Source organism: Cervus elaphus, chromosome 18, assembly GCF_910594005.1.
Source record: "Cervus elaphus chromosome 18, mCerEla1.1, whole genome shotgun sequence".
Taxonomy (NCBI): domain Eukaryota; kingdom Metazoa; phylum Chordata; class Mammalia; order Artiodactyla; family Cervidae; genus Cervus; species Cervus elaphus.
The window spans coordinates 124,106,708-124,133,068 of NC_057832.1; the positions used below are offsets into that span (position 1 = coordinate 124,106,708).

The following is a 26,361-nucleotide window of genomic DNA, read 5'->3' on the forward strand; positions in this document are numbered from 1 at the left end:
CTAAGATGGACTTAAGGCACAGCACCCCCGTACACACACACGCAGGGCGGGTGGCCACAGCGCCCCACAGCCCTGCCGGCATTCAGGTCTACCCGGACAACAGCTGAGTCCGCGTGAGACCTGCCCGGCTCCCCTGCTGTGTCAGTGAGGGTGACCAGCGCAGTGCAAGGGACCATATGCGGACGCCCGCACAGGTCACCGGTCCCGGATGACACAAAACTTCCCTCCCCCGGGGAGGAAGACGGATACAAGCAACCATCACAAAAGGTCAGGGAGCATTCAGAGAAGAAGCCTTGTGTAGACCAGCGGTGGACATTTAGTAACTCCTGCCCACAGCACTTCTCTCCATCCTCAAAGCTCCTCTTCCTTAAGCCTCTGGGCCTTGGCCACCCGCTCCTCACATGGGGTGGGGTTAGAGGCGCCACCCGTGGGTGGGGAGGGTTTCCCAATCATCATGGTTCAGCAGGCTGCCTCCCCACATGCCTATGTCCTGGGTGGGGGTTCTAAACCCCAGCTCCAACCAGTGCCTGCCACTGACACTCAACCGGAAGTCTCTTCACAAAATGAGTGAATGAATGAAGAAAGGAACAAATGGATTTTCTAGGCAAGAAAGAGGGATCATGATTTTGACATTAATTTTATTATCTCAAACTATTACTCTTTTAAAGGTTATATTTAGGAAGAGAGTGAATTAGATAGGAAAATATGTATTTTATAAATTCAAAGGAGAACTATAATAATATCTGTTTATAGATGCATAAAACATGTCCAAATGCAAGAAGGACACAGAAAAAAAGAAATCAAAACAAAGTTGTCTCCGGTGACTGGACCATGGGCTAATCTTTTCCCTGCTCTCCTGCATGTCCTAACTTTTCTTTAATGATGAATACTGCTTTTAGAATGGAAAATAAATAAAGCCTTCATAAAACTCTGTGCTTTGGGCCACACCAGTCAGCACCTTTTGCTTAAAATAAGCACTGCCTACAGACCACTGGGGGCTTCCCACGTGGCACTAGTGATACCACTTGCCAATACAGGAGACTCAAGAAAAGCAGGCTGGATCCCTGGGTCAGGAAGACCCCCGGAGGAGGGCAGGGCAGCCCACCCCAGTATTCCTGCCTGGAGAATCCCATGGACAGAGGAGCCTGGCAGGCCACTGGGACTCCGCACGCGTCCTGCCCAGCCTGCTCGAGCCCAGGGAGCAAGGCCGTTCACCCCACAGGACAGACTGACCACCTCTCCCCACGGCTGGAGAGGAGCCTGTCTCAGGAGAGAGGAAATAAACGAGTAAACCAAAGCACATGTTTTAAAAACTTTGATCTTAAGGGAATCAGATAAAATTGAGAACAGAATTGAATAGGAATAAAGATCACTCTTGAATGACTTTTAATAACTATTAATCTGTGGTATGCATTTTTACCTACTTCTGCCCAGAGGAATATATGTGGAGATTTTTAATAGTTTGATTGGATCTCATCTCCACTCAAGTACCCAGGCTTCTTCCAGGCTACCCTCTCTGTTGATGACAACGTTTGGAAGACAATGAGGAGCTATAAGGCGCTCAGACCTCAGATGACGCTGCACCCCCACTCAGGGTCCTCCACGCCCCAATAAACCCAGAACTAGGTGCACTAATGTGTGGGTGTCAGAGTGCTCAGCTGTATTTCCCCGGGACTCCTCGCAGTCCGGAGCAGGGACATCTCACGCCTGCTCAGCTCAGTGGGCAGGGAGGGTCACCCCGTCACACTCAGAGCTCCCATGAGCGGTCCCCACAGCAGCTGGCCTTCTCCATGGGCTGCATGGAGGTTGGTACTTGCCCCCTGCCCACCCCCGGAGGAGTCTCTGAGACCCAGCACTGGGGCAGGCCGAGGGTTTGGGGGACACTCTGCTGTCTGGAACTCGGGCAGCAGGCAAAGTGGGTGTGAGGCCCCTTGCCTGCCTCGGACCCCAAGAAACAGTTTGCAGACTGTCAGACCCCAAGCACTTCCCACCACGGGCCGTGTACACACCAGGAGCAGAGCGAGGGGCCCACATGTGTCCGGCCCGCCCTGGTGCTCTGGGTGCGGGGAGCCCCGAGGCAGGAGTCTGCAGCGGGTACCGCACCACTGGAGACTCTCCCACACGGCCTGAGCTCCACAGTGCTGAGCCTAACGTCGAGAAGCCCCACCCACAGCCCCTTAGGAACCAGGAAGGAGTTAAAACAGGAGCCTCCCTCCTTCGCAGGGGGAGACACTTCTGCGGCTCACCCCCACCTAACTAGACCACCTGCAGCCCGTCTGCACCCCTCGCTTCCGCGAGCCCTCTCGCCACCCCAACACCTCTGCTGGGAAACAGGCAGCTCTGATGGTTGTCTTGAAATTGGTGGTGGTCTGACCAGCGTCATCTTGATTGTTTTAAGTACAGTTAGTCTCCAGTTGCAGGGCTGGTTTGTTCCTATTTCCTTGAGGCCAGCTCTCCAAACTGTGCCAGCTTAGGTCACGGCTGCAGTCTGCTCATCATGCAGCTAACTTCCGCCCTGTGGGGGTTTGGCATGTACAAATCAGCCCAAAGGCTCAGAATACTACCTACAGCCCTTGAGGAGGACTAAAGCTCCTTGACTCTTTAATGGCTAAACTATTACTATTTCAGCATTCAAAAAATTCAACATTCAAGAAACTAAGATCATGGCACCTGGTACCATCACTTCATGGCAAATAGATGGGGAAACAATGGAAACAGTGATAGACTTTATTTTCTTGGGCTCTAAAACCATCACAAACAGTGACTGCAACCAGGAAATTAAAAGACTCTTGCTCCTTGGAAGAAAAGCTATGACAAACCTAGACAACATATTAAAAACCAGACATCACTTTGCTGACAAAGGTCCATATAGTCAAAGGTATGGTTTTTCTAGTAGTCAGGTATGGATGTGAGAGTTGGACCATAAAGAAGGTTGAGCATGGAAAAATGGATGCTTTCGAACTGTGGTGCTAGAAAAAACTCTTGAGAGTCTCTTGGACTGCAAGGAGATCAAATAGTCAATCCTAAAAGAAATCAGTCCTGAATATTCATTGGAAGAACTGATGCTGAAGCTGAAACTCCAATACCTTGGCCACCTGATGGAAAGAGTTGACTCATTGGAAAAGACCCTGATGCTGGGCAAGATTGAGGGTAGGAGGAGAAGGGGACAAGAGGATGAGATGGTTGGATGGCATCACTGACTCAACGGATATGAGTTTGAGCAAACTCCGGGAGACAGTGAAAGACAGGGAAGCCTGGCGTGCTACAGTCTATGGGGTTACAAAAAGTCAGACATGAGTGAATGACTGAACAACATTATTATTTCATTTTCACTGTTTCCTTTTGTTTCTGCATTTTCTGACTTCTCTGATTAAATTTATTCTTAAAAGTTTTTTTGCAGACAAAATGCAGAGGCCTGGGGCAGGGGGTGCAGAGTCTGTTCTGGGAAGGCCCCACGGGGTCCTGCTCTGTTATATCAGGAGCAAGCAGAGGACCAGGGGACCCCGTGACCATGGGCAGAAGCGCACAACATGAATACACAGTGGTCACCAGGCAGACTGGGCAGCCAGGTGGTGCTCGCGGGTGGGCGGCCTGGGCAGGCAGGCAGTGTATTCTGATTTTATTCGAACCTCATGTCAACTGACTATTTAAAACCACGCATATGCATCACTTTGATAAAGTTAACTGAGGAAAAGTTTAAAGCACCATGTCCCATAAAAAAAAATAAACTGACATCTGCTGTGAGCAGCTCTGCCACGGGCACCACTGTAGACGCCCAGAAAGATCAATTAGCCGGACAGTCAAGACCCCGCCCGTGCGGCTCACACTCTAGGGGCAGACAGACCAGAAGCCACACACACAGCGAGTCCAGACTGGTGACAGACCCTGCACAGACACTGCCCAAAGTACCTGGTCTCCCAGGTAACACTGCGAGGCTGCCCGCTTGGGGACCTACTGTCAGACCTTGACGCGGGTCCCCTGCCCCTCCCCAGGGGGCTCTCTGTTGAACGATGCTTCAGACCTTGAACCCGGGTCCCCTGCCCCCTCCCCAGGGGTCTCTCTGTTGAACGATGCTTCAGACCTTGAACCCAGGTGCCCTGCCCTCTCCCCAGGGGTCTCTCTGTTGGATGATGCTTCAGACCTTGAACCCGGGTCCCCTGCCCCCTCCCCAGGGGTCTCTCTGTTGGATGATGCTTCAGACCTTGAACCCAGGTGCCCTGCCCTCTCCCCAGGAGTCTCTCTGCTGAATGATGCTTCAGACTTTGAACCCAGGTGCCCTGCCCTCTCCCCAGGGGTCTCTCTGTTGGATGATGCTTCAGACCTTGAACCCAGGTCCCCTGCCCCCTTCCCCAGTGGTCCTTCTGTTGGACGATGCTTCAGACCTTGAACCCAGGTGCCCTGCCCTCTCCCCAGGGGTCTCTCTCTGTTGGATGATGCTTCGGACCCTGACGCAGGTCCCCTGCCCCCTCCCCAGGGGTCTCTCTGTTGGACGGGGCTTCGTGCAGCGATAGGAAGGACGCACATACACTTACCACGGCACTCCCTCCCTCCCTCACTTTCCACGGCACACGTTTAAGTCACCGGCCTCCAGAACTTAGGTAACTCTACTGCCAAAGACCTGTCAGCCCCGCACCAGGTCTGGCCCTGTTGGGGTGGGTCGGGTCATACTGAGCTGTGCCAACTGTTTATATCCCTGTTCTGCCAGGCACCCCATCCTGTCTCTACCTGAGCAAAGAGCCGGACCAGCAGCCAGTCTAGGGTGTGACTGGTATTGTGAGCCCCAAGTGAAATAAAGTGTACGAAATCTCCCATAAATTATAAAACACTGTGCAGGTATTAATAATATTTATAGCTATTTACAGTCTTCTGTGTTTTAGGCAAATATCCTAAATAACGAAGTATAGAATGCTGTCAACTACTTGGACTAGGGTTATTGACCTAAGACAGTTTTGCATTGAAATCTGCAGTTTCTTAAATGGCAGACTCGTCGTGTGCGCTGATTTGCATGTCCACAGAGAACTATCTTCTATGCTAATGATGCTCTTGCTAACAAATCATACAAGTAATACTGAGGAGACTGAACTCCCCCCTCCATGCGTTTGGCTTTGTTGCTCAAAGCACAGCCGGCGTTTCAGTGTAGATGTCGAGGAATTTTCAGGGTTGGAAGGTTTTCTTAGGAATCATCTGGCCCAGTGGTTCTCAGCTATGGCTGTGCATTAGAACCACTTCAGGGAGCTTTAGAAGAGGAGAGGAAAGAGCTGATGCCAATCCCCTCTCCCCCACCCTGGCAATGCCCAACCATCAGCTGTTTAAAAGCCTCAATGCACAGCCATGGTTGGCAGCCCCTGATGGAGCTACACACCGTGACGGAGTCAAACACCTCATTTTACAGGTAAGAAAATGGGCCTCTTTCCAAGGAGGAGAAAGCTCCTTCCGTGAAGAATTCACTTACATAGCAAGGCAAGGAAAGGCTGGCGGCAGAGCCTAGACTGGCCCTAAGTGTGGACTTTCAGTCCATTCTGTCTCTGCCTCAGAAATCAGGACAGTGGTGTGTGCATGAAGGCGCATATGCACACACACACCAGATGAATTGACTGCATCAGGCCCTCAGATTGAGAAGATAAAAACATTAACCCACAGCGACCAGACCCAAAGCGTGCAGACCGGGGTCCAGGAGGATGTGTGCATGTCTGTGTATGGCTGAGCCCCTCCGCTGTTCAGCTGAATCTACCACCACGATGTTAATCGGCGTGAGAGCTGCACGTGTGCGTGCTCAGTCGCTACACCCCAGCACAGAGTAAAAAGTGCTTTTAAAGTTTGGTTGTGATTCCTTTCAGAGAGCAGAGAAACCAAACGCGAGGTGTTGACGCATCTCTGTCTGTGGCAGGGAAGAGCCGGCCAGCCTGCGGACACGGGCCGTCGGCAGCCTGGGTCCCTGACCCCAGCCACTGGGCAGACGGAGACACGTGATGTGGAGGCCGATGGCCCGTCGGTCAGACCAGAGGTGCGGCTGACGACCTGGGCTCGGGCGTGTGAACTGACACCTACCGCCCCGTCCCCAGGACCCTCAGAGGTCTGGGTAACGCTTGAGCACGTCTCTGGTCCCTGAAGCAGATGAGAACAACTACGTCCCGCGAGTCATCAGAGCTGCCGTCAGAGCCTTTGTTCAGGGCACTAGTAAGTGAGGGAGAGACCCCAGCCAGTGAGGGGCAAAGGGCACGGGGGTTTCCTCCCACCCGAACAAGGTCTGACGCTGGACAAATGGTAAAGCAGACGTGGAAGAGTGCCATCCGGACACAGGTCATAATCAAGCAAGGTCACAGTGTTCTGTTCCAGCAGCTGGGAACATAAAGCGTATTCTGCTTTGCTGAAGAGCTAAGACTGCCCAATATGCAAACCTGCGGTGGGTTTCCCAGCTGGGTGTTTCCCTAGTGGCCTATGGGATAATCTGCCCTTTCTTTCTGACGTTTCCGTGTCTTAGCAGAATCTCCAGTAACTTGACTCAAGGGACCTTCCCAGGTAGGCAGCCCCAGAGAAGCCCCGCCTTCTCCTCTAGGAGGTCAGCAAGCCCCTAAAGGCCCATGCGGGGTATCCCCAGGGGCCCTCCTACCACAGCCAAACACTGAAAACCACCCAGAAACGGCCCATGCACCCACAGAACAGGGCTCAGCAAGACAGCAGGAGGCGCGGGCCGGGGACGGCCAGGTGACGGCCGGTGCCGATGGCCAGGCGGGCAGGAAGCTCAGGACCCCCGTCACTGCAGGAGTAAGCCCAGGACCCCCGTCACCACAGGAGGAAGCCCAGGACCCCCGTCACTGCAGGAGGAAGCCCGGGACCCCTGTCACTGAAGGAGGAAGGTCAGGACCCCCGTCACTGTAAGAGGAAGCCCAGGACCCCCGTCACCACAGGAGGAAGCCCAGGACCCCCGTCACTGCGGGAGGAAGCCCGGGACCCCTGTTACTGAAGGAGGAAGGTCAGGACCCCCGTCACTGTAAGAGGAAGGTCAGGACCCCCGTCACCACAGGAGGAAGCCCAGGACCCCCATCACCGTGGGAGGAAGCCCAGGACCCCCGTCACCACGGGAGGAAGCCCGGGACCCCTGTCACTGCGGGAGGAAGCTTGGGACCCCCGTCACTGCGGGAGGAAGGTCAGGACCCCCGTCACTGAGGGAGGAAGCCCAGGACCCCCGTCACCACAGGAGGAAGCCCAGGACCCCCGTCACTGCAGGAGGAAGCTCGGGACCCCCATCACTGAAGGAGGAAGGTCAGGACCCCCGTCACTGAGGGAGGAAGGTCAGGACCCCCGTCACTGCAGGAGGAAGCCCAGGACCCCCGTCACCGCGGGAGGAAGCCCGGGACCCCCGTCACCGCGGGAGGAAGCCTGGGACCCCCATCACTGCAGGGGGAAGCTCAGGACCCCCGACAGAACAGGGCTCAGCAACAGAGCAGGAGACGTGGGCTGGGGACGGTCAGGTGACGGCCGGTGCCGATGACCAGGCGGGGAGGAAGCTCAGTACGTGGGGAGGGTCACGTACAGACAGAACCCTGAGCGTGAGTCTCTGTGGATTTTTATCTCAGGTAGAATTGGGTGCCTGCTGCTGGGTGAGCAGAGAAGGTGTGGGGGTGGGAAGGGTTTGCTCCGTCCCAGGTGAGCCCACCCAGGCAGCCAGAGACTCCCTGAAGACCGGGCAATACTGTGGGAAGGGGCCGGGACGCGCCAGGTGTCCAGACTGCCCACATTCTGTCGGACTGGCTGCTCGAGGACATAAAACCCTGGTCATCAGTCTTGATAAAGCCAGTCCATGTCTGGACCGCAGCCTGGGTAATCGCTATTTTAATGCATCCATTAATCTTGTACTACTTCCAATCTCTTCACCGCGTCACAATGTTTAAAAGCCTGGACACTTGACCTTGAGCTGGCCTAACTTCCACGGACCCAGAGCAGGGGGGGCGGGGTCAGGGGAGCCTGGGGTCTGTGCAGACCGGCCCCACCACCGAGAGGCCTTCAGGCCATCATGCTTTCCCCCTCTTTCTCTCCAAGTATTCTCAGGGGATCAGTTCTATTCTAAGCAAAAATCAGAGCTGTTATTTTTTTTTCCAAAAATGAGGAAACAACAGGAAAGTAAACTGTCCCGTCAGACCTCACAGCGGGCAGCTGAGGAAGAGCCTCCTCCCTGGAAGATGACAGAGCCGGTGAGCCTTCTCGTCGAGGACGGAGGAGGCCTACACGGGGCTGGCCCTCCTGACAAAGCCCCAGGCTGGCCGCAGGCTGTGTCCACAGGGCCTCTCCCACCCACAGGATCACCTGGCTTCCAGCCTCTGGGATTTCTTCCAATTCTGAGAACAAGTTTAAAACCCATTAACAAAACTGATTTCAAGCCAAATGAATAAAGGGGAGGCCCTTCCACAGGCGGCTTCCTCTGATTAATATTTATGAGGGCAAAAGCCACCGAGACCCCGGGCGATGCGTGCCCCGGCCCAGGATCTCTCCGGGATTTGGGTGAGCATGAGGCTCTCGGCTCATTCCATCACCGGAATCTGCTTTCAGGGAAAAAGATGCCACCAGCTGGCAGCTTGCCCAGCTGGTGCTTCCAGCCAGGCCCCGGACCCTTGCGAAGCTGCTTGCAACGCGGTCATTCCTGCCTCACATCCACCTCCCACAGATGGCCATGTCCTCGCCGCGGCAGCATCTGCAGATTCACAAGCGGCAAACCCACAACACTGACCCCAACACCCCCCGCGCCGCCGTGAGAAGCAGGCACAGCTCAGCTGGAGGGACAGTGGGCCGGCCCTGGTTCTAGATCCGATTCTGACCCGTTCACCCAAACTCAACATCGAAGAGATCAGGTCTGCCATCCACAAAATGAGGACAAAATTATCTGAGGAGGAAAGAATCTCTCCAGGATGTTGCAATAATCCAAGGGGCTCTGCGTGTAAAACACTCAGGAAAGCACAGAGCCTCCTGCCAGCGCACCGTTACCAGGTAAGGCTGTTTCAGTTACAGAAATGATGTGAGGGGCGCGAATCCCCTCGGACTCCCTCACAGGCTCTGAGCCAGGGAGCCGACCAGCGCACACTCCAAAACAGTCCCACCGAGCTCGGCTGTGGGGGTCACTCCTGAGTCGGGGGTGGCAGGGCCCTCTGCCGTTACCCAGCTGCCAGCTGACCCTCTGCAGACGCGCCCTGTGACACCTGTGCATCCCGTGTCCCGGGCGGGCAGAGGCCCCACGGGGGCAGCCCCGGCTCCTGCCGGTGTCTCCCCAGCTGCCCCAGGGTGGAGCTGCGCTGACTGGAAATCAGCCCAATGGCCAAGTTTAGGCCACAGAAAGTGGCTGCAAATCAACACAGCTCGCCCAGAGCTAGCTGCTGACCACTGACCAACATAGCACTGGCCAAACCACTGAAGCCAGGCCCCACGCGGTTACCCACAGACCAAAAAAAAAAAGCATTTTAAAAATACCAATATATAATCTCTAGGACTCCAGTTGAGTACAAAGTTTTGCTTTAGCCATACAGACCTCTGTGCTTTTCACAGTGGCATGGCTGTGGGCACACTCCAGTCTCTGGTCATGGCTAAAAACATCGATAGCTCGTGACCCCCGTGCCAGTCCCGGTCTCCCCCAACTCCTCCGGCAAAACAAACCAAAACTGAACGAGGACTTAGCACATTTCTCTCAAGATTGCAGCAATTCTAGACTCAAAGTCCTACGAGCGGAGAAGGAGCAGCCATGAAAATATGTTAAAACTTTAACACATTCCCTGCTGCAAACCCACAGCCCTCCTCAAGAGCGACAAGCAACTGTCTCCATAAGGAACCGCTTCAGGATGTGAGTGTGGGCAGGGTGGGTAAGCAGAAGCCCACGCCTGGGACAGCTCCAAGGAGGCAGGCTGACGTCACACAGAGCTGAGAGGGTGCACATGCCCATGTCCTCTGTGCTCAGCAGGGGAGAAGATGCACCTGCAGCCTGGACCAGGCCACAGTCCTGCACCCAACGTGACGTGTTATAATCACTATGGCAGCTGGATGGGGCAGGGGCTGGGGTGAGCAGTGGATGCTTCCTAAAGTGCAGAAATGCAGACACGGGGCTCCTGAGACAGACATGGCCGCAGCCTCAGAAAACCTAGATTCATTTGAAAAGAGCTAATTAAAACTCCAATCTTGGCTTTGAGAGACAGCTCAGATTATCCAACCATCTAACAGCTGACAATAACAAATTGAAGAAAAAAATGTTGTTTTAAATATTAATGCAGGAGAAAAAAAAACAGGTTGCCATAAGTATCTTAAAAACCAAATTTTTAAGCATTTGAAAGGAAAAGAGAAAAACTGCAAAGCAGGTACCACTTCAATAAACAGCTCAAACAGGGCAGAGTCTTGGCCCTGACAAAGTCTCCTGGGCTTAACTTGCTCCACCCAGGCCCCTGACACACCTGCCCAGCATAACAGCTCTCTTCTGTACATCAGTGACGTTCTAACGCAGACACCAAGACCTAGTACTTATACGACCAAAACCAAAACCAGACAGTCGGTGAGCAGAGACTCACCAGAAAGGAAGCCCTGGTGGGCGTGGGGGTGGGTCTCACGCCCTCACCTGCCTACACGGAGCTCCGCACCGTGGCCCACTGGACTGGTCATCACCACAGCAAACCCTGACCCAAGGGGAAGAGCCACAGTGCCTTGGGACTCCACAGCCTGCATCCACCAAGAAGCATCACACGCTGAGATCCCAGACGGACCCATGGACCCTGGACCTCGTAGGAGACGCTTTCCATAACTGGCACTTCAAGTTAACTTTCCCCACAGAACGCAGTAAACAGCCCTGGTTTGGACACAATGGAAAACATGCAAGTAGGTTTCACCTACTAGACAATTCATTATCGTCTCCTGTCTTTATAATTAAAGATTTTGAACAGTTAATTGGACTACCTGGTAAGTCAATCTAAAAACTGGTACAGAAGGAAGAAATAATATTTCAAGAGCATTTTAAGACACACACGCACCCCAAGCAGGGTGCTCCCCTCAAAGTTGGCATCCAGCTGGGAAACGGCAATGCCGCCTCCCATCTTCCCATCTTGATCCTCCATGGGGAGGACCCCTGGGTGGGGGACACCCCCAGCAGGCAACAGCTGAGGATGGGTAGGCAGGCGGGCAGTGGGCGCTGGGAAAGGGTGGGCTGCTGGGCTGAGGAGTGTGTCCAGCAGGGGGGCGTGTCCCTTGGAGGGCGTGTCCCGACAAGAGAGTGTGTCCTGCTGGAGGGCGTGTTCCTGGAGAGGCCTGGGGAGGGGAAGGCCCCAGAGGGACCATCTAACTGCCCCCTGGGACGAGCACTGATGGATAGCCGGGAGCGGCAGCAGCTGCCTGTGTGCCCTGGGAGCAGGGGACGCAGCAGGGACCTCGGACAGCACCCCAAATCTCCAAGCACACAGATGCACTCAGCGGGGCCGACGGAGTCCAGCAGTGGCGGCAGCACAGGCTAGGCAAGGCTGGTCGGCACTTTGCTGGGGAGTCTGGGATCAGGGCACTCACAACCGCCCTATGCAGCGTGGACCCTCAGGAGCTTGCCTCCTTAGACCCCCGACCACACTTTTACACACGGTATGTGCGTCCTCTCGCTGTTTCCTCAGGACAATAAAACACCCCCGTCTTCTCCAGGACTGGTTACTGTGGTGACAAAAACACACCCGATCCGACACGAGGGTCATACCAGACGTGCTGTGAACCTCCCTGTGAGACGCAGAGAAGCGAGTCCTCAACCTCTGACACAGGGACATCTCTAGCCCCCCAGAAACGCCCGTCAGGATCAGTAAGAGGCGGCCCAGGTGCTCCCTGGGAATTCAGGGCCCGGGGCCGCTAAGGGGAGGGGAACGCAAGCCTGCCTCCTGCAAGGTGACCCAACAGCCACCCCAGAGGCGGAGACGGAGGAAAGCAGGGCACTTCCTGGGGCAGCTTCCTGGCTCCTGAGCTGAGATGCGAGGGTAGCCAGGAAAGCAGGAGTGAGAAGCCCGGTCTGCCCCTCCTGGCTCCCCTGCAGGAGCCGAGCCTGAGGGACAGCAGCAAAGGGTCCCTCAGAGCCCAGGGCGCCTGCGGGCACGCCGGCCGCGCGCGCGCGCGAGCGTGTGCGCATGCGCGTGGCAGCCGCTCAAATGGCGCTGCATCGATTGTAACTCATCTCCAGTCATTCATGTGAGGTTCAAAATTGCATTTTTTTCCTGTTAACATGCCAAATTAAATTCTGTTTCACACCGTTTAACTCAGTAATTAATCCCCATTCATTTCCGCTGAGTTGTGATTAACTGGGATCTGGGAGGGGAAGGAGCCTCCCAGCCACACACCTCTGGGCAGCTGTGGCTGGAGCCAGGTCCTGCCCGCAGAGCTGCGGACCCACACCATCCCCGCAGGAGACAGGTGAGGCCGTTCTGTGTGCTCAGTGCTAGATCTTTCTCACGGGGAAACGCCTGTCTGCGGTGACAACATTCCCACAGTGTGCCCCGGGCCAGCTCAGGCTCTCTGCAAACCTGCGGTGGGGGCCGAGCTCTCCCTCTGGGCCCAGGCGGCTGAGGCAAAAGCAGTCGCATCCCTACTCAGGGCTCATATCCCCACGCCGCCAAGGAGGGGCGCTTGTCCACCTGACGCTCTCCTTGGCCAGGACACAGCCTCTTCCCGGAGCCCCTCCTCTGCAGAAAGAGCAGGACACCATTGAGGACCCAGGACACAGCGAAGTGAGGAGATGAGACTGAAAGGCCGAGGACACGGCAGGAGAACGTACTTCCTTAGAGGAATCGCTTCTCTGATGCAGGCAGATGGACTCGCGGGACAGTTGGAAACTCCCCCAGGTTACAAATGCCACCCCTCCATCTGGGCAAACTGCAGACAGATGCACACAACTTCTCTCCCGTGATTCAGGAACGTTTCAAGGAAAACCCCTCTCAGAGGACGAGAGCAGCATGGATCAGAGACAGCAGCCGGGCTGCCCCAAACTGACAGACTTCCGAATATTCAGACCCTGCACTTCCTCCTGGTCCTTGGGGGCAAGTGACTGGTCTCATCTGCCATCTCCACCACAGTAAGCTCAGTCAGTGCTTTGTGGGGAGGTGGGCGGAGGAGGGGGCTGGCCCCCAGTCATCGTCCCCCAGCACAGGGGTCTCCTCAGATGCACCCTAGCATCTCACAAAGGCTGCTGCAGGAGCTGGACTCGCCTGAGCAGAGCGTGAGGATGGCCCACTGGTGAGAGTCAGACCCACAGGTTGGTCCCTACATCCTGCTGACAGAACAGTCCTTGAAAGGCCACATCCTCAACATCCCTAACCAAGCCTTGCAGCGCCGTGAACTTGAGATGTATCCAGGCAAGTTATCATCAAACTCTACCTCCTTGGAGTCTAGAAGCCCAGTCAGGGTATTATCACCAAGTGAAGAACCTGTAAGCCAACCGTTTCTCAGCACTGCTTTTATTACCTCAGCAGCGGAAGCCAAAACAGGAGTGTGACCTTCCTGAAAGAAGGTGGGGACGGTTATCACAAGGCAGATTTTCTGAAGCCATTCCATGGGAACCCCATCAAGCTTCAAAGTCAGCCTTCAGAGCTGGTGGGTGGGGAACACCAGGCAACCCCTCCGCACGCTGCTCTGCCCAGAGCCGGCAGCCGCCAGGGCCGAGTCCCGAGCCTCCGCCCACAGCCTGGGGTGTCTGGACCACACGGCCTCGCCAGGCTCCCGGGTGGCCCATGATTCAGACATCGATTTTGTTGCTCCAACCTAATCTGTTTTTCAGACTGTCTGTACTTTTTCATAGTCTCCAAGTTGTCAAATTAAAGCTCCTTACTATTCTGGTTTTCCAGTGCAATAGAACAGAATAGCCCCGTTCATCAAACTTGCCGAGACATGCTGGGTGCACAGCAGGTCACAGCAGCAGCTGACAAACTCAACCTGTAGTCACCGAACATTAACATGGAAAAAAGTGTTCTGAGAGCTTCCAACAAAGTTACTGATTTAGTCTGCTTCTCTTGAGAAAGCTTCAGCAGGAAACGAAGAAAGCGGGGATAGAGGGAGGAAGAATGGTCCTTCAAAGACCTGGTGGTCTGTGCCCTGAGGACCGGAGGCCGCGCTTCCGAGACCCTGGAAAGGCCGACTCGAGAAGAAGGCGGGTGGCCTAAGAGCTGACCCAGGCTCCTCCTGGCTTGGAGGCCCTGCCAGCCGGGCCCATGAACGGCTGCCATGGGATGGACGCTGTTCCATGAGCCGGGCGGCTGTCCCGGAGGCGCCTCCCAGTCCCGGCCTCTGCTGCTCCTCTCCTGGGCCCTGCAGCTCATAACCGGAGTTGGGGAGCTGTTCCCTGCCCAGGTTCTTGTCCCGTTACCACTCCAGTGCCAGCCCCAACTGAAGACAATCTGTCCTCCTGCCCGCCCACCTCACACACCCAGCACATTTCTGCTGAGAAGATCCTCCCTGCAGCCAGAACAGGATCCGTGGCTCCCCCAGGCCTTCCCTGACCGGGAGCTGGGGGCTGGGCCTCTCAGAATCAGCTCAGCAGATGCTGCAACATCTTTATTAGATGAGTCTTATTATAAAAGTAACACAGGACTGCTTTAATAAACGAAGGGATGCCAAGGGACTTCAATGTCCGTTGATGCCCCCCTACACACCCCCGGCCAGGCTGAGCCCCACAGCCCCCGCCCCCCGGAGCCAGAGAGCCAGGCCAGCACCTTCCATCCTTGCTTGCTGCTGTCCCCTCGCTCGGCCAGGCCTGAGCGGGCCCTCAGCTGGACCGGAGGGATAGCAAACACCGGCCGTCTCCACAAGTCAAGGCCTGCGTTTACACTTGAACTGCGTTCCGTTTCCACATAACTCAGCTATTCTGTTACATAACGTCAGTGTCCTTCACGCCAGGGAGGCGAGCGGAGGTTCGGGGGAAGGAAAGCGACGGCTGCAGGCCTGCTCCCCGTCGGGGACAGAGGGGGGCCGCGGAGCTGCAGCTTTCATGCTGCCGGTCTACCCGAGCCTCCAATCACATTAACACACACACCTGTTTCTTTTAGAATCCAACTTCACCAAGTCAGGGCAGATGACTCGTTTTTTAAAGAAATTATTTTTTCAAAAGCTGCCTCCAGATAAAAACTTCATGAGGCGCCGCGCTGGGGCCCAGCGACAGGCCCGCCCGCGCGGCTGTGGTGAGGAGGCGCTCAGGTCGGCCAACGTGCGACGGCCCGACCCGGGAGACCTCCCGTCACACAGCTGCCGCAGCACTTCCTCCAACCCAGGTCACCACTCGCCACAATCTGCACAGTTCAGTTCAGTTCAGTCACTCAGTCGTGTCCGACTCTTTGCGACCCCATGAATCGCAGCACGCCAGGCCTCCCTGTCCATCACCAACGCCCAGAGCTTACTCAAACTCATGTCCATAGATTCGGTGATGCCATCCAGCCATCTCATCCTCTGTCGTCCCCTTCTCCTCCTGCCTTCAATCTTTCCCAGCCTCAGGGTATTTTCAAATGAGTCAGCTCTTTGCATCAGGTGGCCAAAGTATTGGAGTTTCAGCTTCAGCGTCAGTCCCTCCAATGAACACCCAGGACAGATCTCCTTTAGGATGGACTGGTTGGATCTCCTTGCAGTCCAAGGGACTCTCAAGAGTCTTCTCCAACACCACAGTTCAAAAGCATCAATTCTTCGGCGTTCAGCTTTCTTCACAGTCCAACTCTCACATCCATACATGAGCACTGGAAAAACTATAGCCTTGACTAGACAGACCTTTGTTGGCAAAGTAATGTCTCTGCTTTTTAATATGCTATCTAGGTTGGTCATAACTTTCCTTCCAAGGAGTAAGCATCTTTTAATTTCATGGCTGCAGTCACCATCTGCAATGATTTTGGAGCCCCAAAAAATAAAGTCTGACACTGTTTCCACTGTTTCCCCATCTGTTTGCCATGAAATGATGGGACCGGATGCCATGATCTTAGTTTTCTGAATGCTGAGCTTTAAGCCAACTTTTTCACTCTCCTCTTTCACTTTCACCAAGAGGCTCTTCAGTTCTTCTTCACTTTCTGCCATAAGGGTGGTGTCATCTGCATATCTGAGGTTATTGATATTTCTCCTGGCAATCTTGATTCCAGCTTGTGCTTCCTCCAGCCCAGGGTTTCTCATGATGCACTCTGCATATAAGTTAAATGAGCAGGGTGACAATATACAGCCTTGACGTACTCCTTTTCCTATTTGGAACCAGTCTGTTGTTCCATGTCCAGTTCTAACTGTTGCTTCCTGACCTGTATATGCGTTTCTCAAGAGGCAGGTCAGGTGGTCTGATATTCCCATCTCTTTCAGAATTTTCCACAGTTTATTGTGATCCACACAGTCAAAGGCTTTGGCATAGTCAATAAAGCAGAAATAGATGTTTTTCTGGAACTCTCTTGCTTTTTCGATGATGACTGGTGATAGAAGCAAGGTCCGATGCTGTAAAGATTGCATAGGAACCTGGAATGTTAGGTCCATGAATCAAGGCAAATTAGAAGTGGTCAAACAGGAGATGGCAAGAGTGAACGTCAACATTCTAGGAATCAGCAAACTAAAATGGACTGGAATGGGTGCATTTAACTCAGATGACCATTATATCTACTACTGTGGGCAGGAATCCCTTAGAAGAAATGGAGTAGCCATCATGGTCAACAAAAGAGTCTGAAATGCAGTACTTGGATGCAATCTCAATGCAATCTCAAAAATGCAATCTCTGTTCGTTTCCAAGGCAAACCATTCAATATCACGGTAATCTAAGGCTATGTCCCAACCAGTAACGCTGAAGAAGCTGAAGTTGAATGGTTCTATGAAGACCTACAAGACCTTCTAGAACTAACACCCAAAAACGATGTCCTTTTCATTATAGGGGACTGGAATGCAAAAGTAGGAAGTCAGGAAACACCTGGAGTAACAGGCACGTTTGGCCTTGGAGCACGGAATGAAGCAGGGCAGAGGCTAATAGAGTTTTGCCAAGAGAACGCACTGGTCATAGCAAACACCCTCTTCCAACAACACAAGAGAAGACTCTGCACATGGACATCACCAGATGGTCAACACCGAAATCAGACTGATTATACTGTTTGCAGCCAAAGATGGAGAAGCTCTATACAGTCAGCAAAAACAAGACCAGGAGCTGACTGTGGCTCAGATCATGAACTCCTTGTTGCCAAATTCAGACTTAAATTGAAGAAATTAGGGAGAACCACTAGACCATTCAGGTATGACCTAAATCTGCACAGAGTCCCCCCCAAAAAGAACGAACACAAAACAGAGCCATCCAGCACGTCGGCGTGGTCCCCAGGACACGTTCGCCGCGGGGACGCACACACAGCTGTCCCAGCCCTGCATCCACAGGCTCCGAGCAGGACTTTCTCGCCAGGACACTGGCCTAGCCGCCCCTGGATCTAGGCCTGCAGGCCCTCGACAGCGTGCTGGGGTGCCCAGCAGACACAAGCCAGCTCGGAGGCGGCAGGGCAGAGGCTGGACTGGACCAAAGGGTCCCGGAGGCACGTCCCACTCGTGGGCTCCGCCTGCAGGCCCCTGGTGGCACAGAGAGCTGGGTGGGGCCAGGACGCCCGCGCCAGGTGGGGAGGACACGGCGGGAGGCAGGCAGGGACAGAGCCCACCCTGCAAACACTTACGGTGGGGGAGAGGCGACCCTGCCTCACACCAGGCCTGGGGCCCCGCATGCAGAGGGCTTGGCGGGTGCTCTGGCCTAACCCCCGTCAGTGCCTGAGGTGCCGAGGTCAATGCACGTGCTCAGAAGACTCAAACATGAGCCCACCCAGGACCCCGCTCCACATAGTAAAGCCAGCCTTGGGGTCACCGTGGGCTGGCACTTACCATTCACACAGGTTTCAGCGGGTCTGCAGAGGCCATCCTCAAACAAGCAGCCTGGGAGGAAAAACAGAGGAGAAAAAGTCAGAGCCTCAGTGCACCATGGGCTGTGGCCCTGCTGGCCCTGGAGCCCAGGGGCCGCATGACGCTGGGGGCCTGCTTCAGTGAGAGGACGCTGGGCATTTGGAAGCCAGGCCCCTCGCCCCTGGCTCGAGTCGGGGGAGGGAATGAAGCAGGGCTGGCTCTCCCCGGGAGGATGACCAGTCATCCTGTCCCCCTCCTGCTGGGAGGCAGTGGTGAGCCCGTCGGGGGCACCTCCATGGCAAGCTCCCCACGGGGCCAGGCCCATGGTGCTCTGCACGCAACGTCACCCAGGTAGCACCTCTGGGTCCTCTGTCAAACCCCCGTGCCTAACGCCCACAGCATCACCGAGGCGTCACCAGGGCATACGGACCCCAGAGGCGGACAGAGGGAGGCCCGTGTGCTCCGTACAGAGACCAGACAGGAGGCAAGGAAAGTGCTTACCCACAAGCGGGGCAGGGGAAGGGCATGGAGGGAGACGTCCTGCCCTGTATCCAGGGACACCTGAAATGTACCCTCAGTGCCTGCTGTGGCCAGTCAGGAGGATGTGAACAACGGGAACAGCACTCAGAGAGATCCTTAGGGTGCCCCAGGCATAGTCACACCTGCTCCAGCAGGAGACAACAAAAGCCAGATGGTTCCTGGGTACACACATCCCTTCAGAAGCATAAAGCCTCTGCTGCTGTGTCTCCAGCTGACAGATCCTACTCAGCCACTAAGACTCAAGTCCACAGTCACCCAGGGAGACACCCTTGACTAGGCTGGTCAGTTGTTTCGGTCTGGGCGTCCACTGCAGGACTCTCCACATTGCGCTGTGATGTCAGCCCAAGGGCAAAACGTCTCTGAGCATGAGACTCAAGGTGAGGAACCGCAGAGATGTGTCTTCTTATCCTCACCATTTCCGGAGCAGCTACCCCTGTGTCTGGCGAAGGGCAGATGCTCACGAGTTAACAGAAGGGTGACCGAGGAGGACAAGGAGAAGGCAGCTACTAGTTACAGGGAGATCCACCCCCGGGGGCCCTGTAAAGTCTGCGGTCATTAATTTCCTCACAAGGGAATCGCTCTGAAATCCCACAGCTGGAGAACTCATTCCCCCGACAGATGTGGACTGAGGAAGGCCCAGATCTGCAGAGGAGGCAAAGCATGGTCCCAGGGCCAAGGGCGCGAGTCTCACAGAGGGCGGAACTGCCCACACTCACAAGAATAAAGGAGTCCCACCCGCCCTGTGACAGCTTTACACGCCCGCTCTTACAGCCCCTCTGCCTCAGAGGAGAAGCTCTTGGAGGGAGGCCCTGGGCACAGACGCGCAGTGAGCCGGATGCTGCCCGGGGCCCAAGCTCCAAGCAGAGCTCCATCCTCCTGAAATACCAAACCTCGTGAGAAACAGCATTTCCTTCTCAGTCCAGTCTCAGCACACGCCTTCACCGCCTCCCTCATCCATGCACAGACCCCTGCGCCCAGTCCCCTCTTCTCAGAGTTCCTCTCTACCTGCAGAGCCCAGCGAAGTGGAGGAGAGGATACTGTGGGAGGAAGCCAGTGAATGCCTCCACCTGCCCAGAGGCAGTGGGCACAGGGAAGCCTAGGAGACTGACTCTGCTCTGCTTTCCCCCAAAGTAGTGACCCTGAGGGGGTCCCTCGGCTCCTCTGGTCTTGGCACTGTGAGCAGTGAAATCAGGCCAGGGTAGCTGACCTCCACCCCACGTCCAAGGACACCAGAGGAGCCCCAAAGAGACCGCAGGAGGGGCACAATCACATTAAAAGTCAAATACCATACCCGCCGGGTGGGTGACCCACAAACTGAAGACCAGTAATGTCAAAGAAGTTCTCACACTGTTGCAAAGGTTCTACACCCCTCATCAGACTTCTCAAGCTGCGGATCCAGCCAAGGGACTGGGAAGACCCAGGGAATCTGACTTGGAAGAATAGTGGCATTTGATTACAGAACTTCCACAGGACTGGGGGAAACAGAGACTCTTGGAAGGAACAAACAAAACCAAATGCACACCAGGACCCAGGGGAAAAGAGCAGTGATGCACAAGAGCCTGCCCCAGGCCTGCCTGTGAGTGCGAGGGTCTCCTGCAGAGGCACAGGTCGACGGCGGCCTGCGACAGGGTAGGGGCACGGGCGGCCTCAGTCCTGGGAGGTGCGTGTCGACGTAAGTCCTTTAGGAGGCCGCCACTGAGCCCTACCACAGAGCTGTGGACTCCAGGACTGGGCTGCCTCGAGCCAAACAACTAACAGGGAGACCCCACCAATCAGCAGACACGTGGAATAAAGATTTATGGAGCGTGGCCCTGCCAATCAGAATAAGATCGAGTTTTCCCCACAGCCAGTCCCTCCCATCAGGAAACGTGCATAAGCCATTTATCCTCATCCATCAGAGGGCAGACAGAAGCAGCAAGAACTACAATTCCACAGCCTCCAGAAGGAAAACCACAATCAGAAAGCTAACCAGAATGATCACATGGACCACAGCTTTGTGCAACTCAATGAGGTTGTGAGCCATGCTGTGCGGGGACACCCAAGACACACAGGTCACGGAGGAGAGTTTCTGATAAAACGTGGTCCACTGGAGGAGGGGATGCAAACCACCCCCGTATTCCTGCCTCAAGAACCCCAGGAACAGTATGAAAAGGCAAAAAGACAGGACACCAGAGGTGAGCCCCTCAGGTCAGTTGGTGTGCAATAGGCTGGTGGGGAGAGCAGAGAAATAGCCCTGGAAAGAATGAAGAGGCTGGCCCAAAGCAGAAACAATGCTCAGTTGTCTGGTGGTTAAAGTCCAATGCTATAAAGAGCAATATTGCACAGGAACCTGGAATGTTAGGATCATGAACCAAGATAAACTGGACATGGTCCAGCAGGAGATGACAAGAGTGAACATCAATATCTTAGGAATCAGTGAACTAAAATCGACGGGAATGAGCAATTTTAATTCAGATGACCATTATATCTACTACTGTGGGCAAGAATCCCTTGGAGTAGTCCTCATAGGCAACAAGAGAGTCCAAAATGCAGCATTTGGGCAGAATCTCAAAAACAACAGAATGATCTCTGTTCATTTCCAAGGCAAACCATTCAGCATCACAGTGATCCAAGTCTATGTCCCAATCACTGATGTCAAAGAAGCTGAAGTTGACCAGTTTTATGAAGACCTACAACACTTTCTAGAACTAACAAAAAAGATATCCTTTTCATCACAGGGGACTGGAAGGCAGAAGCAGGAAGTCAGAGAGAGCCGGAGTAACAGACAAGTCCTGCTGGCTCAGACGGTCAAGAGTCCGCCTGCAATGTGGGAGACCCGGGTTCAATCCCTGGGTCGGGAAGATCCCCTGCAGAAGGAAATAGCAACCCACTCCAGTATTCTTGCCTGGAAAATCCCATGGACGGAGGAGCCTGACAGGCTACAGTCCATGGGACTGCAAAGAGTTGGACACGACTGAGTGACTTCACTTTGGCCTTGGAGTGCAAAATGCAGCAGGGCTAAGGCTAACAGTTTTGCCAAGAGAACACACCGGTCATGGCACACACCCTTTTCCAACAACACAAGAGACTACACATGGACATCACCAGATGGTCAGTACCAAAATCAGATTGATTATATTATTTGCAGCCGAAGATGGAGAAGCTCTATACAGTCAGCAAAAACAAGACCAGAAGCTGACTGTGGCTCAGATCATCAGCTCCTTATTGCAAAATCTAGACTACAATGGAAGAAAGTAGGGAAAAGCACTAGGCCATTCAGGAATGACCTATCAAAACCCTTACCATTATACAGTGAAAATGAGAAACAGATTTAAGGGATTATGTCTGGTAGACAAGGTGCCTGAAGAACTATGGGCAGAGGTTCGTAACACTACACATTCAGTTCAGTTCAGTCGGTCAGTCGTGTCTGACTCTTTGCGACTCCATGAACCGCAGCACGCCAGGCCTCCCTGTCCATCTCCCAGCTACTGGAGTTTACTCAAACTCATGGCCATCAAGTTGGTGATGCCATCCAGCCATCTCACCCTCTGTCCCCTTCTTCTCCTGCCCCCCAATCCCTCCCAGCATCAGGTTCTTTTCCAATGAGTCAGCTCTTCACATCAGGTGGCCAAAGTATTGGAGTTTCAGCTTCAGCATCAGTCCTTCCAATGAACACCCAGGACTGATCTCCTTTAGGATGGACTGGTTGGATCTCCTTGCAGTCCAAGGGACTCTCAAGAGTCTTCTCCAACACCACAGTTCAAAAGCATCAATTCTTCTGTGCTCAGCTTTCTTTAAAGTCCAACTCTCACATCCATACATGACCACTGGAGAAACCATAGCCTGACTAGATGGACCTTTGTTGGCAAAGTAATGTCTCTGCTTTTTAATATGCTGTCGAGGTTGGTCATAACTTTCCTTCCAAGGAGTGAGCATCTTTTAATTTCATGGCTGCAATCACCATCTGCAGTGATTTTGGAAGGGCAGTGACCAAAACCATCCCAAAAGGAAAAAAAATGCAAAAAGGCAAAGTGGTTGTCTGAGGAGGCCTTACAAATAGCTGAGAAAAGAAGAGAAGTGAAAGGCAAAGGAGAAAAGGAAAGATACACTCAACTGAATGCAGCGTTCCAGAGAATATCAAGGAGAGATAAGAAAGTCTTCTTAAGTGAACAAGGCAAAGAAATAGAAAATAATAGAATGGAAAAGACTAGAGATCTCTTCAAGAAAAGATACCAAGGGAACATTTCATGCAAAGATGGACACAATAAAGGACAGAAATGGTATGAACCTAACAGAAGTAGAAAATATTAAGAAGAGGTGTCAAGAATACACAGAAAAACTATACAAAAAAGATCTTCATGACCCAGATAATCACGATGGTGTGATCACTCACCTAGAGCCAGACACCCTGGAATGCAAAGTCAAGTGGGCCTTAGGAAGCATCACTACAAACAAAGCTAGTTGAAGTGATGGAATTCTACTGAGCTATTCCAAATCCTAAAAGATGATGCTGTGAAAGTGCTGCACTCAATACGCCAGCAAATTTGGAAACCTCAGCAGTAGCCACAGGAATGGAAAAGGTCATTCTAATCCCAAAGAAACAATGCCAAAGAATGTTCAAACTACCGCACAATTGCACTCCTCTCACACACTAACAAAGTAATGCTCAAAATTCTCCAAGTGAGGCTTCAACGGTACGTAAACCAAGAACTTCCAGACGTTCAATCTGGATTTGGAAAAGGCAGAGGAACCAGAGATCAAATTGCCAACATCCATTGGATCGTAGAAAAATCAAGGGAATTCCAAAAAAGCATCTACTTCTGCTTCATTGACTATGCTAAATCCTTTGACTGTGTGGATCACAACAAACTGAAAAATTTTTAAAGAGCTGGGAATATCAGGCCACCTGACCTGCCTCCTGAGAAATCTGTATGTAGGTCAAGAAGCAGCAGTTAGAATCAGACATGGAACAACAGACTGGTTCATAACCGGCAAAGGAGTGTGACGAGGCTATGGGCTTCCACAGTGGCTCAGCAGTAAAGAACCTGCCTACAGTGCAGAAGCTGCAGGAGACCTGGGTTCGATCCCTGGGTCAGGAAGATCCCCTGGAGGAGAGCACAGCAACCCACTCCAGTATTCTTGCCTGGAGAATCCCAGGGACAAAGGAGCCTAGCGGGCTGCACGCAAACGGTCACAGAGGCGGACATGGCTGAAGCGACTTAGCACAGCACGACACGGCTGCGTCTTGTCACCCTGCTTACTTAACTCACACGCAGAGCACGTCATGCAAAACGCCGGGCTGGGTGAACCACAGGCTGGGATCAAGATTGCCGGGAGAAACAGCAACAACCTCAGATATGCAGATGACACCACACTAATGGCACAAAGTGAAGAGGAATTAAAGAGCCTCTTGAAGAGGGTGAAAAAGGAGAGTGAGAAAGCTGGCTTAAAACTCAACATTCAAAAAACTGAGATGGCATCCAGTCCCATCATTTCATGGCAAATAGATTGGGAAACAATGGAAACAGTGACAGATTTTCTTTTCTTGGGCTCCAAAATCACTGCGGATGGTGACTGCGGCCATGAAATTAAAAGACGCTTGCTCCTTGGAAGGAAAGCTATGACAAACATAGACAGCATGTTAAAAAGCAGAGACGTTATTTTGCCAACAAATGTCCATACAGTCAAAGCTATGGTTTTTCCAGTAGTCATGTATGGACGTGAGAGTTGGACCACAAAGAAGGTTGAGTGCTGAAGACCTGATGCTTTTGATTTGTGGTATTGGAGAAGACTCTTGAGAGTCCCTTGAACTGCAAGGAGGTCCAACCAGTCCATCCTAAAAGACATCAACCGTGGATGTTCATTGGAAGGGCTGATGCTGAAGCTGAAACTGCAATACTTTGGCCACCTGATGCAAAGAGCTGACTCCTTGGAAAAGACCCTGAAGCTGGGAAAGATTGAGGGCAGGGCGAGAAGGGGACAACAGAAGATAAGATGGTTGGATGGCATCACTGACTCAATGGACATGAGTTTGAGCAAAATCTGGGAGATAGTGAAGGACAGGGAAGCCTGGTGAGCTGCAGTCCATGGGTCGCAAAGAATTGGACATGACTTAGTGTCTGAACAACAGTGAAGGCTTGCTCAATCACCCAGAGGGAGAACCACTCAGCCAACAACCAGGCGCAGCTGCCAAGGGCCTTGCGAGTTTCCTGGGGCTCGGGCCGCCGTGCCCACTGCCCAGCCCTTGGGGGAGCCCCTCCTCGTTACTGACTGGGATGATGGCAGTGCATTTCCTGTGCCCACAGAAGCCCTCAAGAAAGGCAGGATGCAGGGGCAAGGGCAGGCGCCCGCTCGGGCCACGGAGTCGCTCACAGCGAGGACTCAGTGTGTGTCACGTGTGAGTGGCAGGTGAGACTGCTGGAAAAGACAGCAGGGAGACGCTTTATTCACCCCCCCTCCTGCTGGGCTCCTGCTGACCGCCAGGTGCGCCCTGAATAGGATGTGCCTCGCAATTCACTCCTGATCGCCAGCCCCGGAAGGAAGACCTGCTCAGTGTTCACCTGGCTTGGTCTATCCCAGGGGGCTGGAGAAAATGCATGGCAGAGACCTCAACGCTTCCTGGTTTTCACAGCTAGAGCACATCTCTCCCAGCCAGGACACTTGCTGATTTGACCACTAACTTGCTTGTGTTGTTACCTGGGCTAAAATTAAGAAAGATCAAACTTCATTTTAAATATAAGCCATAAATCGTCAGGAGAGAAAGAGATGTTTGTCTGCCAGAGCTTGGTTCAGACCCACTCCTGGCCCAGGTCCACACACCCCCCGGCCCCCACTCACCACTGTTCAAGCCGCGGCCTCGGGTCCAGTAAAAGGATGGCCTCGGGGCCAGGGCTCACTCTGAAGGCAGAGTTAAATCTGGGAAGAAAGCCCAGGCTGGCTCACTGGAAGGGTGTGGGCCACCTTGTCCCTGAAGGCTGGGCGGTGTGTGCGCAGCCCCCTGACCCCTGACATCCGCAGGTCTCCCTTGGCTTCAGAGCACACACACAGATGTGGATGCAGCAGACACACTCTCAAACACAACAGACACGCGCGCACACTCTGAGCTTCGGTGTGACGTCTTCCCTTCGCTCCCTCTGAACTCTGAGCAGGGTCTCATGACCATCCTGCTGTGCCTTCTCCTGCTCTCGTCAGAACTGCAGTCGACCTGCTCTCCCGGGCGGGGCCCACCCGGCCCTGCCTCTCACAGCCCCTCACTCCCACAAGGCATTTGGGAAGGGTTTTGTCCTGTGTGTGGTGGAAACAGTCCGTGTGAGCTGGACCCCATCGCCCGGCTGGCTGGAGACTCGGCCCCACCCGCCCCGACCTGTCCTCTCCACTGCAGTGCCCCCACCCCAGCGGGCCCCGCTAGGGGAGCCCGTGGGCCCGGCCCCCAACCCGGCACCTCTGCCCTGGCCCGTCACCTCCAGACCTGGCCTTCTCGCCCAGCCCGAGTCAAAACAGCTCACTCACCTCCCCCAGGGCTTCTAAAAGTGCCGAGATGGGCAGAAACACACACTGACACAACACAGAGGCTTTACGACCGGAAAACGTAAGAAAAAATGAATGTAAAGCAAATCATCTCACCAGAAGGAAAACAGCTTCCCTCTCACACGGAACAAGAATGGGAGCAGTGATAATGGATCGTCTACCGGGCAACAGGAAGAGGCTCAGAAACCAAGATATTCGCACCCAATTTTGTTAAGCTGAGAACTGATCACGCTCCTCAGCCAAGAACGGTTTCTATCGGAGCCAAAGAAAACTACAGCGACATCGCCTGGCACAGGGCAACGCGGTGCGTGCTGACAACAAGTATGTCATGGTTTCCCAGCGGCAGTTTTCCCCAGAACATCTCCTTACACGTGGGTCTTTCATTTCTCCATCCCCTGTCCCTTCTCCTGGGTGAACGATATATTATGTGGCCCTCCCAATACCTTGTACAGCTTATTC

General features: G+C 53.8%; 1 protein-coding gene across 3 annotated transcripts in view; it reads right to left on the reverse strand.

Moving 5' to 3' along the window:
• Positions 1–26,361, reverse strand: part of PTPRN2 (protein tyrosine phosphatase receptor type N2) — a 593,102-nt gene that overhangs the window by 517,800 nt on the left and 48,941 nt on the right. For all 3 annotated transcript variants that reach the window (XM_043873080.1, XM_043873079.1, XM_043873077.1), the window contains exon 2: positions 17,839–17,889. In XM_043873080.1, coding sequence (XP_043729015.1) covers positions 17,839–17,889 — 51 coding nt within the window. The remainder of the gene's footprint in view (positions 1–17,838; positions 17,890–26,361) is intronic.